At 40.3% G+C, this 15,965-nt stretch overlaps 1 protein-coding gene and 1 pseudogene across 1 annotated transcript; one reads left to right on the forward strand and one right to left on the reverse strand.

Annotated features, from left to right (window-relative positions):
* Nucleotides 1-245: 245 nt before the first annotated feature.
* Nucleotides 246-3,633, reverse strand: LOC120555542 (low choriolytic enzyme-like). The gene is made up of 6 exons (XM_039794286.1): nucleotides 3,523-3,633; nucleotides 2,955-3,075; nucleotides 2,691-2,869; nucleotides 796-877; nucleotides 471-595; nucleotides 246-365 (listed from the first exon to the last, which is right to left on the reverse strand). Coding segments are annotated over exons 1-6 (516 nt in total). The 5' UTR covers nucleotides 3,530-3,633; the 3' UTR covers nucleotides 246-363.
* A 4,822-nt stretch (nucleotides 3,634-8,455) lies between these two features.
* On the forward strand, nucleotides 8,456-11,911 carry LOC120555543 (annotated as a pseudogene).
* Nucleotides 11,912-15,965: the final 4,054 nt, after the last annotated feature.

The following is a 15,965-nucleotide window of genomic DNA, read 5'->3' on the forward strand; positions in this document are numbered from 1 at the left end:
TGAAGACCTTTCTTTTTGATGCTGCCTTTCTTTAAATAATTGTTCATTTCTAATGCTACACTGTAACTTTTATTCTCGTATTTTATTTGTTTGATACTTTAAAGCACTTTGAATTTCCTTGTTGCGAGGAATGTGCTATACAGATAAAGCTTACTTGCCTTGCCTTTTCATCATTACCAACTGTGACTTTAACCTTTGAGAAAACAAACAAGGATGTGATGAAAAAATGAAAAGAGAGTACTGTGTTGCAGTTAAAATAACTTTATAGAATGATCATTGGCTGTTGTGCTGATGAGTTCAGGGCTGCATCTTCTGTTGGTCAGGGAGCCTCTGATCGTCTGTCAGCACATCTGAAAACGCTTCTTCTGTAACAGTGAAACAGCACAGAGGGGGATTAGGTCCAAACTCAATGTTGAATACATGTGTACATGTATATTTGTTTTGTATAACGTGCTCATGTTGACACTCACAGCACTTGTAGAGAGTGTTGAGCCTGGCTTTGTCGTTGCGACTCATCTCCTTGGCGTTGCCAAAGGACACGTTGGCGTTGGGGATGGGGACCATGGTGGGCTGGTTGTTCTTGGAGAAGGCGGTCCTGCAAGAGGACATAGCGCAGTTAGACTGAAGCACCACACACACACACACACACACACACACACACACACACACACACACACACACACACACACACACACACACACACACACACACACACACACACACACACACACACACACACACACACACACACACACACACACACACACACACACAAGTGAAGCCAGCTGTTCTTACTTGTGGTACTGCATGACAGAGTTGTAATCGTAGGGAGTGCCCTGGTTCAGGGTGGCGATCTTTCTAAAGTTGTGTTCCATTCCTAAAAAAATAGAATAGAATAAAGTTAAGATTTGCTAAAATGTGGTGTTTCCCCTGGCAGTGTGATGTTCAGGCTATTTTTGTCCACTAGGAGGAACCAGGAACCCACCATATTCATATTGCAAACAAAATGGGAAGAGACATTTCAATTATTCCCATATGAAGCAAAACTTTCTTTTATAGCTTATTTATATTTTTTCAGAAAATAATGTTAGTTTTTCTTACATGTGTGAAATCAATACACAGACATAGATTTAAAGGTCCCATGGCATGAAAAATTTACTTTATGAAGTTTTTTAACATTAAAATGAGTTCCAAAAATACAATAGATAAAATAAAATAGAATAAAGTTAAGATTTAGAATAAAGTTAAGATTTGCTAAAACGTGGCGTTTCCCCTGGCAGTTTAAGGTTTAGGCTCTTTTTGTCCACTAGGAGGCACCAGGGACCCACCATTGACTGAGTTAGCGTTACGTGGGAGGTGATATTCTCGGTATGAATGCTTTTCTCAACCAGAAAATCATTCATTTACAATGAGAGAGTACGTTACAGATGCGTTGTTGCATTTGAAGCGTTGCATATACGGTAACTTAGCCTACTTTGGATGTCTCGTGAGCTAAAACGGGTATCACTGTCAATGTGTTATGAGCCAAAGCATTAAGAGATTGTTGTAGCAATCAACGTAATAATAACTTAGATTAATATAGCGCATTTCATGAAACCCATGGAAGCTTTAAAAGAAAATAGTAAGCCAACTCAAATACGAACTAAAAGGAATAAAACGTCCGCGCTAAATGGAAGGGGGACGTAATTTAATGTTGGCTACTGTCTTACAACTACATTGCGCATTGCAAGTTATTTTATGAATGAAATAGACATATTACATACCTACGTCTTTTTTTTTTTTTTAATCATTTACAATCCTGTAATTGTTTCCATCTGATAAAAGCCTGACCGAGTGTGACTCGTGTTATCGCCCGTTGTCTTTCACTTTCCGTTTTAGCTTTTAGTTGTACTTCGTTTAATTTCCTTCTTTTCTGTAATGGTCCTGCCCCAGTATCAGCCATAACTACAACAGATAACTTCTCAAATAAAATTAAAATACAATTAGGCCTATATAAAGATATCTGCTTCCTTTAACCTGGCTCAGCTGGCTAGATACGCTAACAGGCTTTTCCTGTGTTACACAGAAATCTGTGACCCGTCAGAATGTGTGCTCTGTAGCGCCATCTAGCTGCCGCAAATCATTCTGTGACTTTGCGGGGAAAATCAGACCCGGGTAGATGCCTTACTAAAAACTATATAAAAATAGCGTTCTTTTCACTGTTAAAAAGTTACTTAAAGTCACTTTAAATGTGAATATTTTCTAGTTTCTTCACTCCTCTGTGAAAGTACACTGAACATCTTTGAGTTGTGGACAAAGCAAGACATTTGAGGACGTCATCTTTGGCTTTTGAAAACACTGATCGACATTTTTTCACCATTTGCTAAATCAAAAGATTAATTTGACCTTGATAATAAGTATTAGTTGCAGCCCTCTTTGAGATATGAAAGTGCCATTTGCAGTTAGCCCCCCTTTAAGAGTGGCAGAATGTGGTTCATGAGAATAAGAACAAAAGCAGAACTGTGAGGTCTATGAGGTTGTATTTTCAGTGTATTTGTTTACAAGGTTTATCCATGAAATGGATAACAGGACTAATAAAATTAGACCTGCATATTTTTGGTGGAAACAAATCATTTCTTATGTGATTGTACTTGTCTGCAGTTTACAGGGTTTCCTCTGAAACCAGATTGAATAATAACCAGCTCCCTTACCAGACTGAACGTTTTGCAGCAGGACTTTGATGTGGTTGTCCCTGTCAGAGCGGGTCTGTTCATGGTTGAAGCCCAGAGCGTGGAGCAGCTCGTGCTGCACCGTGCCATGGTAAAGGCATCCCCTCCGGGCCAGAGACACCACCTGCTTCCCACCACGACGGCCAACGAAGGAGTAGCAGCTGGACAGGAGCACAGAGGGGTTGAAGAACACTGAAGTGTGAGCAAAGCTTTCAACTCAAGTTTTCTATAACATCACTTTCTTACCCATTCTGGGACTCGATGCTCAGCCAGTCGCGGTCGCTGCTTCTGCTTGGCCTGAAGCGGATGCAGGAGAAGGAAGAGAAGGACTCCAGTCCACGGGTGATGATGGCCTTCTCCCGGTCAGCTGACAGGACCACAGCACACAATATTTAGCTTCTTACCATCACACGTCACACAGCATTTAGCTTCTTACCGTCACACAGCATTTAGCGTCTTACCATCCCACAGCACACAACATTTAGCTTCTTAGCATCCGACAATACACACCATTTAGCTTCTTACCATCACCTAGCAAACAACATTTAGCTTCTTACCATCACACCACACAGAACATTTAGCTTCTTAGCATCCCACAGAACTCGAACAAGCAACATACTGACCCTAATGTTTGACAACTTTTATTTTCTGGAAATTACATTGGAAAAAGACAATCTCATTATTATTCACAACAGTCAGATTCCATTTAAAGAGCCGCTATTATACTCCTTTTCAGCATCATATTTGTATTCTCAGGGTCTACTGGAATAGGTTTATATGCTTAAATGTATAAAAAACATAATGTTTCTCATACTCTCCATTGCTGCAGCTCCTCTGCCTGAAACACTCTATTACACACTATTGGCCTCCTTCCTGAAAAGCCCAGTCTGCTCTGATTGGTCAGCTGGCCTACTCTGTTCTGATTAGACCTGCTAAAATCGATTCCTTTTAAGCATTCGGGTTATTCTGAGTCACTCACTAACCTGATCCGGGTTGTGCAAGTCACTTGAGTCAGTATTGCTAAATCGCCAAGGAAACTCAGTCCTACTCGCTCATCTGCTACAGATACACTCATGACAACGTAGCCGGCTGATTCGTGCGACTGACTGACTCACTCATGAGTCCTCGAGTGAGTCCCATGGTCTGCGATCTTGCAATGTTTCCGGCTCTGAGTCTGCGGGTCGAGAAGTTCCTATAACCTGTCTCGGACTGTCTCTGCTCACTCAGTCGCTTGAGATGACTTGTGGAGTTGTGGTTGCCTATGAAATTGTAAGTTATAAAGCTTTTGGCAGCTAAGATGGCAAGGCCTAGTAGTAGCTAATGTTGCAAGAGGTGTGTGTGTGGCGCTGTTATCATTTTAGATTGAATTGTAGTGGGACTCAACTGATCCGAGTTAATGATACTAGAGACTTTTTACTTGCGACTCAAAAAGTGCTGTCTGTGAGAGAGAAAGATCCATTAGGAGTGAAACTTTTTTTTTTAACTTTAATTTACATTTATACATCAATGACATACACAAAAAACTATATAACACACTAAAAGACAGGAAAAATAAAAAAAAGCATAAGAGGGGCTCTTAAAATGGAGTGCAGTGTCAGCCCTATTGAGTCCAGTTTGACTCATGTAGCATGTTTTGTTGTTGCAGAGGAAGAAATAAATGAATGATGAGTGAAAGCACCTTGAGTGACTCAGCGATTTCTAATTTGTTGCTTTTTTTAATCCTTACTGTGTTGGATTTGACTGTTAGCTAGTCTCGCTTTGCCAGACCATCCTCCAAAGCATGCTGGAGAAGGGTCTGGCTACTCCACATAGCATTCAGGGATGGGAGGAAAACGTGCTCTGGTTTATTGGCATTTCTTTAAACCTATCACAATCATCTTGGGCGGTGCTAAGCGCCGGATAAAAGCCGCGGTGCCTCTGCAAAATAGGCTCGGAAGGAACTTGTTTAGGTGGAACATGTGTACGTTCAAAAGTTGTTGTAGTCGTGCAACAGAAAACTCAGATTGGACAGATAGTCTAGCTAGCTGTCTGGATTTACCCTGCAGACATCTGAGGAAAGGTTAACCATAGTCCTCATAAATCCACCGGAGTTTAAGGTGCCAACACAAAGGAAGTCCAAGGCAACTGAGTGAAATCCGGCGGATTTTCCAGCGGCAACGGAGAAATCACGGAAGTGGAACGTCAAGGATATAGACTAACTGTTTGCTGACTGTTGTTTTGTTTGTACATCTGTCTTTTTATTTTTAGTAATTTATGTCATGACTGAGCTTTTTCCAGCTTCGTCTTCTGGCTAAAATGAAGCCCTTTCTAAACCGGTGTGATCTAGAGGAGGCAAATCAGTTTTTAGTTCGAGGCTAGATTGTTGAGATGCTCTTTAAGTTGGTCTCAATCAAACTCAATTTTATCATTTTACAATTTTTTTTGAAGGCTATTAATGGCCTGGCCGCTGTGTATTTGGCCAAGATTTTAACCCTTAGTGAGCACAACAGGTCCTTGCGGTCATCGAAGCACTTAATTTTAGAAGTCCCACAGTCGAGGTATAAACTGTGGGCTGATCTGCCCCGAGACTTTGGAACAGGTTACCCCTTGACATTTGCACTATAATAGACCTAGCTCTTTTTAAACCTAATCTCAAAACATATTTATTTAGAATGGCTTTTAATACATAGTAGCGCTGTGACATTTTCCTTTCTTCCTCTTGCTTTTAGGTAACCTTTTCTGATTCCTGCTGGTTGCTGTAAGCAGGGGTCACCAACACAGTGCCCGCGGGCACCAGGTAGCCCCCAAGGACCACATGAGTAGCCCTCAGGCCTGTTCTAAAAATGAAAATTGAATATTGATATTATCCGTTTCCCACCTTGTTAAGTCATTGTTGATAATTATTGTGAGAAAGCATTAACATGATCAGTGTCTTCACATAGATGAGTATCTTTAATCATTAATAATCATATATAACTAAAGGCAAACTGAGCACATTTGTTATTTCAGAAGAGTGCATCAAACTGGTAGCCCTTCGTATAACTCAATACCCATGAAGTAGCTCTCAGTTTCAAAAAGGTTGGTGACCCCTGCTGTAAAGGGCTATATAAATAAATGTTGATGGATTGATGACTCCAGGGAACCTGCCTGCTGCCATGAATGACTTTACTTTAACAGTGAGCAGCAAACAGGCCGCTGTTGACTGTTTGATTCTGGTATATGAACAGTTTGTTCTCACTCTCAGACCTTTTTTCAAAGTTGTTGCTACAACAGGCTGCATTAAATGAGGAAGCCTGCTGTATATGGCCAGAGCATATGTGTGACATGTGTGTGACACTTACAGAAGTGGTTGGTGATGTAATAAGGAACGTAGACCTTCCCGTCAGCGTTTTTGCCCCACTTGCAGCCTTGGCTGGTGCAGGGGTCAGCGTTTCTCTCGTCCTCGCTGCCGATGGCGATGTCTCCTCCAGTCAGGATGGGATCATTGTCAGAACGGACTGAAACACATCACACACACACTCAGAAACATGTTGAACTGCTGCTGATAGAACAAGGAAATGTCATGGCTGCTGCAGCTCACACTCACTCAGATTACTGTTGGCTCTCTCCAGAAGTTCAGAGACAGAAAGCTCTGCTGAGTCATCCTCTGCACATCAACAACAACACCATTTCACTTTGTGTAAAAATACAGCAGTCACAGCACAATAGGTCTGATCATTAGAACAGATTACATACCTGCCTGCAGGTTCAGTGTGGGATTAGAGGAGAAAAAAAACAAACACGTTAGAAAAAGATGGAAAGAAATGACTTGAATTGACAGCTAAAAGTTAACAGAAGAACCATTTTTAAGCCAAATAACCAAATACTGTGTCTTAAAGTGTGATTGTAGAAGTGCAAAGAGATTATGAAAGACCTGTTTAGCATCATAGAACCTAACAAAGGAGAAGAAGGATGTTTTTTGTTTTCTCAGCAGTAGTCTTCTCGGGCTATTCTGTGCAAAAACACATTTTCCAGCTTTCATTTATTAGTAGGTGTGTGGGTAAAAGCTCAATTTAACATATTTAACAGATTTATTAAAAACTTTGTGAATGTGGAGAAGATGATCGTTTTCATGTGAAACAGGAGTCCTTTCATGGTTGTTGCGACAGTTTAAGTTAATAATTCAGTTAATCTGAATGATTGAAAACATGCAGTTTCAACATGTTTAACATTTACACTGTGACATGATGGCCCTGTGATGCTCCTACTTCGCTCATAATGCGACAGCAGGCAGACAGCAGCGCGCAGAGCTGAGAATCTGAAAACAGACATGCCACCAGCAGACCTGCAGGACACAGACAGGAATCAGACACAGCTTCCACTCAGAAGAAAGATATACAGTAGTTTTGAACCAAAAATACAGACAGCTGAGGGTTCACACACTGAAACAAAGTGTAGACTTATTCACTGCATTCTGCTGCAGACATTTGAACTCACCTTGGATTCTCTGTGTGGACTTGTGCAGTGCAGCCTGAGCCTCCAGGGTTTTTTTTATACATGTACAAATGCGCCACTGAGCCCAAATATGGATTATCTGCGTACTGAGAAAGCTAACTAGAATAAACAACCATACATTTGAAAGATGTATGCCTACACTCTAAGTGGGTGGGAAGTGAACACTTGTAGAAAACTGAGTTGTCAGCATCCAATATCATGTCTGATATGAGAATGTTCCACGCCGTGGCAGAGTCTGTAAATATTGCAGGCATTATTGTAAGGTGCAGTTTCCCAAAGGATCAAAAGTGGGGTGGGGGCACGACAAGACTGTAAAAGAATTGTATATTGGTGTAGATGGGGAATAAACTAATAAGACATCATTTTACATAGATAATATTTTTCGAATTGGATAATTAGATCACATTTCTTTTCTTAAATTACGTTTTTCCAAAACAGAACTGCTAATGCAGAATAGTTGTATGAACTTTTGGGAAATTGGGTTGTGAATTAAATAACTCTGACCGGTCTGACAACCTTGAACTTTCTGCAGTATAGAAATGCATAGTTAATTTACCTTTCTGACTTCAGGTACTGATAATCCTAAAACTAATATACTGACATTGTTTTGGTCTTGTTGCGAGGTCAAAACTGAAGAGGTTAGAAGTATTATCCAATTAGAAAAATATCATCTATGTAAAATGATATATTTCTTATTAGTTTATTCCCCATCTACACCAACTTGGTTAAAGTTTAATCCTAACCCCAATATACAATTCTTTTATAGCCTTGTCGTGCCCCCACCCCACTTTGGATGCTTTGGGAAACAGTGCATCTTACAATAATGCCTGCAATATTTACAGACTCTGCCACAGCGTGGAACATTCTCATATCAGACATGATATTGGATGCTGACAACTCAATTTTCTACAAGTGTTCACTTCCCACCCATAGAGTGTAGGCATACATCTTTCAAATGTATGTGTCTGAACCATATGTGACTGATAAGCCTGTGAGTTTAGCTGATTCTTTAGCTTTCTCAGTACCCAGAGAATCCATATTTGGGCTCAGTGACGCATTTGAACATGTATAAAAACCTGGAGTGAAACCTCAGCTGCAGAAGTCCAAAAAGAGGATCCAAGGTGAGTTCAAATGTCTGCAGCAGAATGCAGTGAAGAAGTGTTCACTTTCTTTCAGTGTGTGAACCCTCAGCTGTCTGTATTTTTTGGTTCAAACACTATGTCTTTCCTCTGAGTGGAAGCTGTGACTGATTCCTGTCTGTGTCCTGCAGGTCTGCTAGGATGGCTCGCATGTCTGTTTTCAGATTCTCAGCTCTGGCTCTGCTGCTGCTGTCTGCCTGCTGTTGGGCCGACAATGAGGTAGGAGCATCACAGGGCCCATCATGTCACAGTGTAAATGTTAAACATGTTGAAACTGCATGATTTAAATCATTCAGATGAACTGAATTATTAACTTGCACTGTCAGTAACAACCATGAAAGGACTCCTGTGTCACACGAAGCCGATCATCTTCTCCACATTCACAAAGTTCTGTTAAATATGTTAAATTGAGCTTTTACCCACACCCTACTAATAAATGAAAGCTGGAATTGTTGTGGCACAGGCCAGCCCTTCGAGAAGACTGCTGTACAGAGAAACACATCTTTCCTCTCCTTTTTTAGGATCTATGATGCTAAATGGGTCTTTCATAATCTCTTTGCACTTCTACAATCACACTTTAAGACACAGTATTTGGTTATTTGGCTGACAAATTTTTTAGCTGTCATTTCAAGTCATGTGGTTCAATCTTTTTTTAACATGTTTGTTTTTTTCCCCTCTAACCCCACGCTGAACCTGCAGGCAGGTATGTAATCTCTTCTTATGATCAGCCCTATTGTGCTGTGACTTCTGTATTTTTACACAAAGTGAAATGGTGTTGTTGTTGATGTGCAGAGGATGACTCAGCGGAGCTTTCTGTCTCTGAACTTCTGGAGAGAGCCAACAGTAATCTGAGTGAGTGTGAGCTGCTGCAGCCATGATATTTCCTTATTCTATCAGCAGCAGTTCAACATGTGAGTGTGTGTGTGATGTGTTTCAGTCCGGTCTGACAATGATCCCATCCTGACTGGAGGAGACATCGCCATCGGCAGTGAGGACGAGAGAAACGCTGACCCCTGCACCAGCCGAGGCTGCATGTGGGGCAAAAACGCTGACGGGAAGGTCTACGTTCCTTATTACATCACCAACCACTTCTGTAAGTGTCACACACATCTCACGCATATGTTCTGTCCATATACAGTATGATGACCACAATGACCTGTTGTGCTCGCAAAGGGTGAAACATTTGGCCATATACGCCATAAATGGCCTTAAAAACCAAAAGCCAATGCAGAGTGTAAAGAACAACTGTTTGCACACCTGGAGGCTTAGGCGTAATTTACACTGGGGACAGGGGGGACATGTCCCCCCCCACCTTTCAAAATCCTGTTTGTGTCCCCCCTCCCCCCAGTTTCAAATTACTTTGATATTATTTTATTTATAAGTCTTAGTGATTGGCCAAAAGCATGTAAAACTGTTGTGGTACACCCCAAGAGTACAAATATGATGCTGAAAAATTAGTAAAACAGCAACTATTTAATGGAATGTGCTGTTGGGAAAAATAGGTTGTCTTTTTCAAATGTAATGTCCAGAAAATAAAAGTTGTCCAATATTGTGTTGTGTTGTTCTCGTGCTATGGGATGATAAGAAGCTAAATGCTGTGTGCTGTGTGATGGTAAGACGCTAAATGCTGTGTGCTGTGTGATGATAAGAAGCTAAATGCTGTGTGCTATGTGATGGTAAGAAGCTAAATGCTGTGTGCTGTTGGATGGTAAGAAGCTAAAAGCTGTGTGCTGTGGTCCTGGCAGCCGACCGGGAGAAGGCCATCATCACCCGTGGACTGGAGTCCTTCTCTTCCTTCTCCTGCATCCGCTTCAGGCCAAGCAGAAGCAGCGACCGCGACTGGCTGAGCATCGAGTCCCAGAAAGGGTAAGAAAGTGATGTTATAGAAAACTTGAGTTGAAAGCTTTGCTCACACTTCAGTGTTCTTCAACTCCTCTGTGCTCCTGTCCAGCGCTAGCTACTTCTGCCGTTAGCCGTGGGTGGGAAGCAGGTGGTGTCTCTGGCCCGGAGGGGATGCCTTTACCATGGCACGGTGCAGCACGAGCTGCTCCACGCTCTGGGCTTCAACCATGAACAGACCCGCTCTGACAGGGACAACCACATCAAAGTCCTGCTGCAAAACGTTCAGTCTGGTAAGGGAGCTGGTTATTATTCTGACTGGTTTCAGAGGAAACCCAGTAAAGTGCAGGCAAGTACAATCACATAAGACACACTCATAAGATTTGTTTTTTTACAAGAAATCATGCAGGCCTAATGTTAATTAATGCATAAACCTTGTGAACAAATACACTTAAAATGTACAACCTCATAGACCTCACAGTTCTGCTTTTGTTCTTATTCTCTTGAACCACATTCTGCCACTCTTAAAGGGAGGCTAACTGTAAATGGCGATTTCCTATCTCAGATAGGGCTGCAACTAAAGACTCTGTTGATTATTTTCTTGATTAATCAAATAGTTCAAATAGTTCTCTAAACTTTCAGAAAATGTTGATCAGTTGTTACCCAAGTCCAACGTGACGTCCTCAAATGTCTTGTTTTGTCCACAACTCAAAGATATTCAGTTTACTGTCACAGAGGAGAGAAGAAACTAGAAAATATTCACATTTCACATGTTTTCTTAAAAAAATGACTCAAACAATAAAAAAAACCTTTTGCTTCATATGGGAAGATTTGAAATGTCTCTTCCCATCTTGTTTGCAATTTAAGTATGGTGGGTCCCTGGTGCCTCCTAGTGGACAAAAAGAGCCTGAACATCACACTGCCATGTGGAACGCCACGTTTTAGCAAATCCCTGATCCTTCATGAAACAGAAGCTCATTGTGTGACTGCATTTCTCTGAACATAAAACCATCAGTACCAAACCACGGAGCTCTGCAGATTATTGAGATCTTTCTCCAGCGGCTGGACTCCTTTCTGTCCAGAGTCAATGTGAAGACAAACCAAACAAATGTAACTTTAAACTTAACTTTACTTGTTTTTGTTTGTTTTAAGGAATGCAGCACAACTTCAATAAGATTGCCACCCTGAACCAGGGCACTCCCTACGATTACAACTCTGTCATGCAGTACCACAAGTAAGGCAGTAAACAGCTGGCTTCACTTCTGCCCTGCTCTGTGTGTGTGTGTGTGTGTGTGTGTGTGTGTGTGTGTGTGTGTGTGTGTGTGTGTGTGTGTGTGTGTGTGTGTGTGTGTGTGTGTGTGTGTGTGTTGCTCCCTTCTAACTGCTCTGTGTCCTCTTGCAGGTATGCCTTCTCCAAGAACAACCAGCCCACCATGGTCCCCATCCCCAACGCCAACGTGTCCTTTGGCAACGCCAAGGAGATGAGTCGCAACGACAAAGCCAGGCTCAACACTCTCTACAAGTGCTGTGAGTGTCAACATGAGCACGTTATACAAAACAAATATACATGTACACATGTATTCAACATTGAGTTTGGACCTAATCCCCCTCTGTGCTGTTTCACTGTTACAGAAGAAGCGTTTTCAGATGTGCTGACAGACGATCAGAGGCTCCCTGACCAACAGAAGATGCAGCCCTGAACTCATCAGCACAACAGCCAATGATCATTCTATAAAGTTATTTTAACTGCAACACAGTACTCTCTTTTCATTTTTTCATCACATCCTTGTTTGTTTTCTCAAAGGTTAAAGTCACAGTTGGTAATGATGAAAAGGCAAGGCAAGTAAGCTTTATCTGTATAGCACATTCCTCGCAACAAGGAAATTCAAAGTGCTTTAAAGTATCAAACAAATAAAATACGAGAATAAAAGTTACAGTGTAGCATTAGAAATGAACAATTATTTAAAGAAAGGCAGCATCAAAAAAAAAGGTCTTCGCCTGACTTTGAAAGAACTGAGAGTTGCTGCACACATGCAGTTTTTCTGGGAGTTTGTTCCAGTTATGTGGTGCGCAAAACGCAGAGGTGTCAACAGTATTCACATTCATTACTCAAGTAGAAGTATAGATACTAGGGTTTGAAAAGACTTCTGTAGAAGCTGAAGTATCAACTCAGTGTGTAAAAGTACTGGGTTCAAAATTACTTAAAGTATAAAAGTAAAAGTAATGTAAGGGGGAAAAAATGCCATTAAGGACAAAAGCTTAGCCCCCACAGGGGCCTATAGTGCACTACCCCACCTCCACACCTAAAGGCCATAATGACTATAATGTTATATTAAAATCATACCTGCAAACTCAGAAGGGCTAAAAAAGGTGGCACATCTCTCTCTCTCTCTCTCTCTCTCTCTCTCTCTCTATATATATATATATATATATATATATATATATATATATATATATATATATATATATATATATAAAGGAGCACCTTGTTTAATTGTATTTGTCTGTTCAAAAATATAAAACAATAAAAAGTTGATCTAAAAGAAAAAAAGGAGCACAGGGCGACATTAAAGAACGGCTTGTGTATTGCTAAGGTCACAGGGTCAAAATTAAATGATTTATTAAAAATGTAATAACAATAAATTATAACAATAACTTTCAGGCTGAGTCTGTGTTTTCAGACAACAGCAGCTACAGTCTGGTGTTACAGTCCTCTCCAGTGAAATACAGACACATTTTTACACCATTTAGCTGTCAGCATTTTAACTGTGTTTACTCCAGCTGCTAGCTAACCGTAGGCTAACGTTACCTGCTGTCGAGTTTTAACCAAGTTGGTGTGGATGGGGAATAAACTAATAAGACATATATCATTTTACATAGATAATATTTTTCTAATTGGATAATTAGATTCGCATTTCTTTTTTTAAATTACGTTTTTCCAAAACAGAATTGCTAATGCAGAATAATTGTATGAACTTTTGGGAAATTGGGTTGTGAATTAAATAACTCTGACCGGTCTGACAACCTTGAACTTTCTGCAGTATAGAAATGCATAGTTAATTTACCTTTCTGACTTCAGGTACTGATAATCCTAAAACTAATATACTGACATTGTTTTGGTCTTAAATAAAAAAAAGAAAACTGAAGAGGTTTCTCTCAAACCTTACAGTGTATAATTGTTTCATTCTTATTTGGTGTTTGTATACAAAAAAAGGCTTTCTGAGCTTTCTCTTTATAAATACCATATATGTTCACTAACTAGTCTAAAACAAGACACCTGCTTAGGCTTTAAGCTAAAATTCCAACCAGCAGTGTTTGAAATGCACCAGACTGAAATCTATTCTGTTTTGAATGTGCGGTTAACAGTTTTGACAGCAGTGTGTTAGCATATGAACAAAGTGCTGTAAATCTACAGTGTTGTGCACGTTGTGGTTAAAGTCGTGGTATAAGTGTGTAGAGTTTTGAAAACTGTGTTCAAGCAATGAAAAACAAACTAGAGTTTGGTCCACATGAACTGCTGCTGTGCAGACTGTTGTTAGAATTTTGCACGTGACACCAGTTGTGCCCACTGTCGTTTAGCAATCGAACAAAACTGTAAAGCAATAGTGTGTAGTTTCTGTCGCCCCCATGAGGAATTCTAAGTAATGACAACAACGCAGTCGGCACGTCCACATGATATAAGCCTTCCATGATCGTGCTTCAGAAGAGGTCATTATCGTCACTCACGCTTCTGTGCTGGAACGTCACCAGATGCCACAATCTTCTGAACATAGCCATACTGAGAAATACAGAGAGAGTTGTGTGGAGCTGATAGTCTTAATTAGCTTTGTAGCAGCTCATTTGGCAATGGCTTGAATGTAATGGACATTCATTAATATCAAAAAGTTACGCACTAAAGCTTTAAGGTGACTTTGTAATTGTCTTAACGTGGCTATTGAAATTCAGGTCGGAGTTCATGACTACACCAAGATTTCTGGCTTTGTCCATTGTTTTCAACATTGTCGATTGAAGCTGAGTGCTGACTTTTAATCGTTCCTCTTCGGCTCCAAAAACAACTTTAATTTAATTTAAGAAAGTTCTGGCACGTTCAATCGTTGATTTTTTCCAATGCATTTACTCCATTTTTGTAGTGGACTATAGTCCCCTGGCGATAAGTTTATGTAAATTTGTGTGTCGTCCGCATAACTTTGGTAACTTATTTTGTTGTTTTCCATACTCTGAGTCAGCGGAATCATGTAGATGTTAAACAGAAGAGGCCCCAGAATGGAGCCTTGGGGAACTCTGCACGTCATATTTGTCCGTTTAGATGGGTCATTATATAGACACAAAGTAGTGCCTATTCTTTAAGTAGGATTCAAAAAAGTCCAACCAGAAAGTCCAACCCAGTTTTCCAATCTGTCTAGTTCATCTTTACAGTTTCAATAATTTTTGTGACTTCACACTAATCAATATTTTCTTTGAAGAAAAGAGTGAACGTCTTCCACATGATATTTTGTTATTTTATAACATACCAGTTTTTAAGATAAACAAGAAGGAATGAAAATCAGCAGTTTGCTTCAATATAATTTTGTCCGTAGTAATTTACGTAATACAAGAATAAAATTACAAACTAAAGGTATGTAATAGTAACAAAGAATTGTGGGGATAATTCAGCCTCTCTGCAGCATCAGGCCACAAGTTTTCATCATCACAATGGATGTCCTGGCTTGTCATGCAGCTGCATCATCTATAAATACAAATGGATATGGTGTTTCCATTGCTTCTACCTCCATTACTTTCTGAAAAACAGTAAGTGTGCAGTTTTCTTATAGTAAAGGTAGTGTTTTTCACATTTTTTTATAGCTGTGATTGTAACCTCAGACATCTTACCTGGACATATTGGTATCTTTGCTCTTTTACCTGTTCACTGTTTCTGTTAAACGGTACAGTGAATAAGTGCTTCATTCTTATTTGGTATTTGTTTGTTTACCGAAAAAGCTTTCTGAGCTTTCCCTATATACATACAGCATATGTTCACTAACTAGCCTAAAACAAGACACCTGCTTAGGCTTTGAGCTTAAATTGCAATCAGCAGTGTTTGAAATGCACAGGGCTGAAATCCATTTTGTTTTGAATGTGTGGTTAACATTTTTGGCAACAGTGTGTTAGCATTTAAACAAAGTGCTGTACATCCACAGTGTTGTGTAGAGTTTTAAAAACTGTGCTCAAGCTATGAAAAACAAACTATAGTTTGGTGCACATGAACTGCTGCTGTGCAGACTGTTGTTATAGTTTTGCACCTGCAGCTCCAGTTGTGCCCACTGTAGTCTAGCAATCGAAAAACAAAAGCTGTGACCTATCGACAGCATGTGATTAATTATTGTTTCTGGCTTTAATGTCAGAGAAGAAGGACTGCCTTGCATTCCTCGGTTCCAAATTATAAATGCGAAGGCTCTCTTTATAGATGTCATAATGGACCTGGAGATTCGTTTTTCACCACCTGCGTTCAGCTTTTTGACACTCTTTTTCTGTTCCTACCAGTGTGGCATTTCTCCGATCTTTTTTACCAGAGACAGCTTTCACCTTAGTGGGATCAATGGCACCAATAGCATTTGTAATTTTAGAATTGAAATGATCTACAAGCTCATTGACTGAGACCCAAGAGAGGGAGGTGTGGAGGAGAAAAGCTGAATAAATGCTTCACTTGTGTTCTCAGTGATAGTGCGGTTAAAGAACACACAGGAATGATCAGAGAGAGAAACATCAGTCACCATAACCTTGGACATAGTCAGACCCTTGGAGATAATTAAGTCCAGAGTGTGCCCCT

The sequence above is a fragment of the Perca fluviatilis genome, chromosome 3 (assembly GCF_010015445.1).
Source record: "Perca fluviatilis chromosome 3, GENO_Pfluv_1.0, whole genome shotgun sequence".
Classification (NCBI taxonomy): Eukaryota; Metazoa; Chordata; class Actinopteri; order Perciformes; family Percidae; genus Perca; species Perca fluviatilis.

Excerpts from the sequence above, each read along its gene's own strand:
- LOC120555542 (XM_039794286.1), bottom strand. Across the intron at positions 2,870-2,954 it reads AGCATCGAGTCCCAGAATGG|CTGCTACTCCTTCGTTGGCC; the intron begins GTAAGAAAGTGA and ends GCTCCTGTCCAG. Across the intron at positions 596-795 it reads TCTGTCATGCAGTACCACAA|GACCGCCTTCTCCAAGAACA; the intron begins GTAAGAACAGCT and ends GTCCTCTTGCAG.